Source organism: Lottia gigantea (assembly GCF_000327385.1).
Source record: "Lottia gigantea unplaced genomic scaffold LOTGIsca_12, whole genome shotgun sequence".
NCBI classification, from domain to species: domain Eukaryota; kingdom Metazoa; phylum Mollusca; class Gastropoda; family Lottiidae; genus Lottia; species Lottia gigantea.
The window spans coordinates 3,945,166-3,953,291 of NW_008707225.1; the positions used below are offsets into that span (position 1 = coordinate 3,945,166).

The 8,126-nt window shown below is 33.3% G+C and overlaps 1 protein-coding gene across 1 annotated transcript; it reads right to left on the bottom strand.

The window, feature by feature from the left end:
• Positions 1 to 6,527: 6,527 nt before the first annotated feature.
• LOTGIDRAFT_157036 (hypothetical protein) lies at positions 6,528 to 7,637 on the bottom strand (the record flags this gene model as incomplete). Its single annotated transcript, XM_009048297.1, has 1 exon — positions 6,528 to 7,637. The coding sequence occupies one exon, from the start codon at positions 7,635 to 7,637 to the stop codon at positions 6,528 to 6,530; it is 1,110 nt and encodes a 369-aa protein (XP_009046545.1).
• Between the last annotated feature and the right edge of the window lie 489 nt (positions 7,638 to 8,126).

Genomic DNA, 8,126 nt, shown 5'->3' on the forward strand with positions numbered 1-8,126 from the left:
TTCTGCTGTGAATGTCTTATCACTTAGTTACCTCCCTTATGCCGTCTGATACTTTGGTTTCGCGATATGAAGGTGATGACTTGAAAGATAATAATATAATCTTTTCCGTTTCTTACCTGTTTTTATACGCCCACATGAAATGGGGGACGTATATTGCCGTCACCCATGTCCGTCCGTCCGTCCACAATTGCTCGTAAACACTCAACAAGACACAATTATTGACGGATTTTGACAAAACTTGGTATGAGTGTTTGTAATCACTCAAGGATGAACCCTATTAAAAATCAAAAGAATCGAAAATTATGTAGTATACGTTATTGCCTTTGTTCTTGAAAACGCGTTCAATTTTTAGCTCGTAAACACTCTAGAAGACACAATTCTTGATGGATTTTAACGAAACTTGGCATGAGTTTTCGTAATCACCCAAGGATGAACCCTATTGAAAATCAGAAGAATAGTAAAATATTTAGTATGAGTTATTGCCCTTGTTCTTGAAAACTTGGTATGAGTGTTTTTAATCACTCAACAAGACACAATTATTGACGGATTTTGACAAAACTTGGTATGAGTGTTTGTAATCACTCAAGGATGAACCCTATTAAAAATCAAAAGAATCGAAAATTATGTAGTATAAGTTATTGCCCTTATTCTTGAAAACACGTTCAATTTTTAGCTCTTAAACACTCTAGAAGGCACAATTCTTGATGGATTTTAACGAAACTTGGCACGAGTGTTCGTAATCACTCAAGGATGAACCCTATTGAAAATCAGAAGAATAGTAAAATATTTAGTATGAGTTATTGCCCTTGTTCTTGAAAACGCGTTCAATTTTTTGCTAGTAAACACTTTAGAAGGTACAATTCTTGATGGATTTTGACGAAACTTGGCATGAGTGTTTGTTATCAACCAAGGTTAAACCCTATTGAAAATCAGAAAAATCGAAAAATATTTAGTTATATATATATATATATTTAGTTCTTGAAAACGCGTTGAATTTTTAGTTCGTAAACACTCTAGGAGGCACAATTCTTGACAGATTTAGACGAAACTTGGTGTGAATGTTCATAATCACCCAAGGATGAACCCTATTGAAAATCAGAAAAAAATTGAAAAATATTTAGTATCAGTTATTGCCCTTGCTCTTTCATATTTTTATTTAAAATCAAAGATGCCAGTGGGCGTATATTGCCTGGCAAGCTATCTTTCTTGGAAGGGTTGATTCTCCCAAATGTACAGGCCTAGGATAGAACAAATACTTCATTTAGAAATTGTAATAAGCTGTCTGGAACTGTTTAACATTTTTCTTCAGTTCTGATCTAAAATTCGATAAATGGTTTGCATCTAAACTAATCGTTCATAGACTAAATTAGATGGATATTAAATTATAATCTAGATTTACTATTAATCTTTCTCTTAGCTTTATTATTAAGAAGATAATTAGTCTCATCTAGTCTTTGATCATATCCAGTGATGTTCATTAATGTACAAAATGACACAATACCAGCAAATATTGTCAACTTTAAACCCATCCTAGTTATCATCACTGTATACTAGCTTCTATAAACCGAACACCAAATATCATACCAATATCTAGAGGACTTATCGATCCATCTAAGTGTACATGAAACAGATATGTGCTTGAAGAGGATTCCAACCATAAAAACGAAAGAAAATCCTTTGCATTTCACTACAAAAATTCTTAATTCATATCTCGATATGCATACATATTACCTAGGTAAGATGAGATAAGTTCGGCTACGCTTTATCTCTGAACTAAATCCTTTTCCGTGTATATGCGAAGGCAGATACATTATAGCACATCTTTGTTGGTTGTATATGCAAAAGCAAATTTGTTTGATCAGGATTTTTTGTTACGATTGGTCAATGTAAGCACAATGTTGAAGAATATAATGTTAGAAAATGTGTCGTGTGTGAACGGCTTCAGTTGTTATAATTGCGATAATATTTTGTTAAGGAGTTCATCCATATTGAAATTTCAACTTATTTTCTTGCTCTTCATATGAGAAGAGTGCAAACCTACAACTTGAAACCGTATAATGTTGAAGTAAGACATGATTACCCTTGTGAAATATATATACAAAAGCTAAATATCTTTTCGTGATAAGATTCTTTTTATAAAATGCTATTGTGAATTGTTTAAGTCAGATAAAGGCAATACGTGCCTTGATATTTAAATTAATAACGAGGTTTATGTTATTAATAACTGAACAAGTTCAAATATATAACAGTTTCCTTTTACCAAGATATGTACTCAGTTATAAAGAGTATAACAGTATAGTATATCACAATTGGACAAATGCGAAATTAGATCCGATCCTAACCAACCAATTTTATTTTCTTTTAAAAACATCTTTGGACTTTTACTTTATTCCTTGACCATTCTTCGCAAACATTCACGATAAACATACAAAAATATAGGAATGGAGATGTCCGTCTTAACTTTCCGGAAACCGGAAGTAATGCATGAGCCTTAATCCTAGCGTGACGCAATTTCGCTATTTAAATGCCCTTCTATTTCAAAACTTGACACTTTAGAGCTGTTTGTATATATTTTGATTTATTTGGGCTATTGCTATTGAATTAGAAGGATATTTCATTATATATAAACGAAATTTCAAAACAATAATATAATATTTGCTCAATATATCAATTGTAGAGAGATATACATAGAGGATCTTAAACCAGTGCTTATGTAATATGAATCTCGTGAGATTGACCTTTGCATTTTTAGTGAAGAATGTCCTTGACCAAAGCTTTCCATGAATATACTGATAATGGATGTAAAATATCAACTTTCCGATGTTATTGTTCTCTGGATATTTTCTTTGGTATATTAAAATTCCATGTGGTTTTCATAATCTGAATGAACTATTTATCCTCTTTTAACGATATGTGACATGGGTAGTTCAATACAATATTTCAAATAAAAATTTAAGTGGGATTTTAATCCAGGTATTTAAATGATTTACAACAACTGATGATTTAAAATTTTCACATCTTGTTGTGGAAACAGTGAGTAATGTAATTGTAAAGCAGATAAATAACATTACCCTTCTAATCATCTTGCAAAATTATAACTTACAATATTGGAGCATACATTCCTAAGCGATGGATTTGCAAATTTCTTAACTGTTCGAATATTTAAGGTATTATAATTAGAACTCCTTTTACCCGGAAGATGGACCCCGTTTTAGTGAAGATTCAATTGCGTATATTGGTAGCGGCCATTCTTTTCATATTATTAGGATGAGTCGGTATCCAACAGATTATGCTCACTTCGTTTTCTTTATATAAATATACTAGCTGAACTCGAATTTACGGAACACGGAAATAAATAGCTCTACTTTATTCTCCTATCAATCACACAAACACAAAGTTTTCAGGGTAGACAATATAATCGTATTAAACAGAGTTACAAACTAATTGGTCAGGTAATTACATAAAAAGCCACATAATCTAAACTTGTATCAAAACATTCCCCATGAGTTGTACAAAATAAAAGAATTATAAATAAAACAAAATTCTACTTCGTCTCTACAATAATTCGAAATAAGCAAGGCACCAAAGGCTTCTAAATGGACTTCAATTTGGCTCCAGGCCAATCTTCACAATTTTTCGTGACACTTCCATAAATTTAGGGATATTTCTCTACTGTAGTTATAAACTTGATTTATACACCACACACGCAACAGTTTTAATTCCTTGTTCTCTAAAGGGATGTAAAGATCCATATGGTCGAAAAGCCATGCGTCAAGTACCCCAGGCTCCGAAGTGAAATCACGAAATATCTGAAGGAATTTGCTTTGAGTTATTTGCCTTGACTTTGTCAAAATTGGCTTTTGAATTACATAAAGGATACAGGATAAAATAACTGGTTATTGGTTTCTCAATGTTTACTGACGCAATGATCCACGTTTACTTAAGCAAGAACAAATTCAAGGTAATCTCTTATCAAATATTATTTCATAAAAGGTTGATTCCACATTATTAGTCTAGTACTTTTTTTTCACCAAGATGGATTTTACCTTAAGGTGTATACTTTCCGCTTTGCTTATATTAGTTCATAATAATCTAAAAATCATACTTATATTCCACTGATTCCGTAATATTTTGAGTTGTTACAGGTGCGGCTAACTAATTAATATTTAATTAAGAAAGTTACAAAATGATATATATTAATCCGATATCTTAAATCCGCCTTTTGATAAAATGTAATACTTTCCAATGTAAACATGTTAATCAAAACGAACTGATGTCGCTTTCTGGATTCACGGAGTTTGATTTTAATCTTTCATTTCTTAGTGTACTGACTAATCAAACCCAACTCAAGTGGCCGTCACCCCATAGCGATCACCAGTTGCGTATAGTAGAGAATAAGAATAGTGGTAATATAGATCATGATGATCGAACCGATAGCCATCACAGCCATCGCGTATGTTCTGCAACTGAAATGGACCAATTTTATCCCTCTTAATACGATTTGAATGATTTCCCTAATTGAGTTAACTTTGATGCTTATTTCTTTTAATTGAAGTCAAGTCAAGTTTTACTTAGTAGATTATTTATATGTCCTTCCATACTATTCGACATCTAATACAATGAAATAGCAGTGTTTACCTAAAATAGATTTGACAAATGTAAAACCAAATGATAGTTGACAATAAACCAAGAAGAATATTGTATGGATTCAGATGACTCCATTATCCTTCATTAACTTGACTATGATAATATTATTACTGATAAAAAGGAAGTAACGAGAGTATTCATTTCAATAATATCATTTAATGTATGGTCTTTCCCACTCAGTTTATAACCAAAATTGTAAGAAAAAGGGGAAAAAACAATTAGATTCTATTCAGGAAGTCATTTTAGTCAGTAATCTGGTGGCAGATGATATATCAGAGACACGTCTAGAAATATATGTCTCGTGGTAAATTAAAAAAGGAGATAAGAGAAGATTCAGAATTGGTTAAGTCTTTGCTTCATTACTTTCGGAAATGGGCCTTTCCATGACATTAATCTAAGTAAGAAATACCCCACATAATACGTAAGAGAAATGAGCAGTAACTATTTACTATTTGTCCCCTCTTTCAGATATAACTAACACCTATAGGCCATCGATATTAACCCCGAAGAGTAATCAAGAAATAGTCAAACAGTGGCATCAGGAGTGTCTGTTGTGTTTTGAAAGCCCATCACAGTACCCACAGAACTATAGTGTCAGTGGCGGTTCCACGGGGACACGGGGAAGAAGGAGGGTCACTTTCAATTTTTTTTATCATAGTACATAGAGAAAGAATAGCCTGTAGCCCCCTGAAAAATATTGCAGCCCCTGCTCCCCCACCTAGACACAATTGGAATTTGTCATTAGATTAGATTTGGACCATGCACCTTCCAGTATAAGTATGCTGGTATGCTTCATTTCATGTACCCTGCACCAAAACATCTAATAAGGGCACAGCGTGTTTTAGGCACCCTGCATCTTCCTTGAGATATTTTAGACTCCACGACAAAAAAAAAACAACAAGTCAATATGATTTGGAATGTTTTTATTGCACTGCAATATCTCTGTTTGCAACATTTGCTGCAATATTTGAAAGAATATATATTAGTACATTACACATCCGGGTGATCTAGTGATTGGGGAAAATGGTTTAGATATATTGTAAGGTTAGGGACCATGTGCGACTGGGTAAAATGGGCAATTTTTTCACTCGATTCGTTGTGATAACGTAGACCTCGTTTAATATACAGGTTAGTGATGCTTTACACCACGATATGCAAATTATTTGATGTGTAAGTTAACATGCTTTAACTTTGATTCAATACTTTATAGTTTGATTGAATTGTCTAATCTGATATATATATAGCTTCATTTGCAATTTTTCCGGCCAATTATTCCGTTTCAATTGTAACTCCTGATATTCTGATACCCATGACCGATGTTTTGACTTATTTCAGACAAAACTGTATTTGAGGTAGTAACGTCAAAACTTGGTCGTCTTTGTGTAATAACATAACATAACAAGTCCCACAGGCGTCAGACTGGATTTAAGACAGACACATACATGTAGTTTACGATACATAGACTACTACAAAACGCCGTTTGAATTCATTGACATGGAATTTTGTCAGTGTCTGAAAAAAAAGTTTTATCCGTTATTTTATAATTCAGAATTCCAAACAAAGAAATGTCCTTCAAACATATATCACACAAAGAGACAGGACAATTCCCACTCTCTTTCACTCAAAACACAGTCAAATTCATGCCTCACATAAGCTATTTAAAGATTTATTCCTAAATCACCTATAAACATCTGCGTAATACTGTGCATTGGTAAACTCCATTGGCATGAAGGATATCACGATGGAAATAACGTATCTATAGCATATTGTTTTCTTAGATCTTGTACGACGCGGTGTCGAAACAGGGCGTTATTTCAGACAAGACTCAACACACGATATATATAAAGGAATGCCAGATTTAGAACTGCGCTGTTGAGACATCAAACCTCTGAGAGAAGTCCATTACCACATATAGTTTTATTTAAGCCCACTTTCATTTGTAGCGATTGTTTATTAGGTCTTCCCACTAAAGACAGTCTTCGGATTTGCGACTCTTCAAAATGGATATTGATTCTATAACAAGGCTTACAAAATAAATTTACAAAATTCCTCCAAAATATCGTATTAAATATACAGTAAATAACAAAATTTGACGCTGAATTCACTAAGAGTAATAAATCAGTTATTTCACGTATTCCTCGCTGTAAAAATTCTTCTTCATAATAACCTAAGCCTAAAAACGTGGACATTATGGCGTCCGGCGTAATACAAATTAAAAACACTACTATTACTATTATTAACATAAATGTAATTCTATGACGTCTAGAAGTTTTAGATCGACCTATTCGACATCTTCGAAGTCCGTAAATAATGCACGTATTGAGTATTATGAGCAAACAAAGTGGAATTATGGATCGTAGAAAGTTTTGAATCCATGTATATATTTTGGAAAAAGATTCGTTACTCCACAAGTCTGTAACAGTAATGTCATATTGTGAAGTTGTTGAATTGTTTGCATTTTCTATTGTTTTATACCTCATTGCATATGGAATGGCAAGTATACTCATACATATAAACACTGCTAGAGATACTGAGCGAGCATGCCTTATGGTACAATAACTTTTCACTCTGGTAGGGTGACATACGTAAATGTATCGTTCTACAGCAACAGAAACTGTTAACCAAGCGGAAATGCATAGCGATGCATTAAAAATGTAATGAGCGTAAGGATAGAGGAAGCCGTAGGCTTTATTTCCGGTTGGTGGATCTACTTCCAGAAGTAAAATTACCATGAAATACATAAAATCACTTAGGAGTTTTACACAGTCGGAGATCGCTAATGACATTAAGTACACATTAGTTGATGACGTCATTTGTTTCTGAGACATGACGATTATGCTAAGTGAGTTCCCTAATAATCCAATTATACAGATAATAGGGTACATCACCACACCAGTCACAAATCTAGCTTGAAGATAAAAAGCTTTATATTCTGCTGCGCGCAGCATGTCATTTGACATCAAACTTCCATTTCCGGTCGGTGATGCCATCTCCGTTGGTCGAGCAGATATGTTGGTAAGAACAGCAAACATTCAGTTACCTTCAGTGCTCCCTGAAGTGGAAAAAAAAAAGATTTCTGTATCATTTTAATATCAAGTTTTATTCTGGGCTATTTAAAATAGTTTAAAGTGTATCCATAATCATAATGATTAACCTATGCCAAGCTACAAAGGTGTCGGTTCATAAATACCAGCTGTAGAATATTGGTTTGATTTGGTCCACTGTCAATTTTATTTTTTTCGAATACATTCTAAAGGAGGAAAAGATGTTGAAATCACAGGGCTTAAATCGTGCATTTTTTACGCTTTGAAAGAGAATTCTTCCAATACTATTTCCACACTAAAAAAAAAAATTCTTATGCCTTAGGAGCCGCCACTGCTCACTGCATTTAGGAAGTGTCTTTATAGATATTTTTTCATTGTCCTCTTGTTTTACATGATTTGGTCCTAGAAATTTGACCAATTCTCTTTACTCTTTGA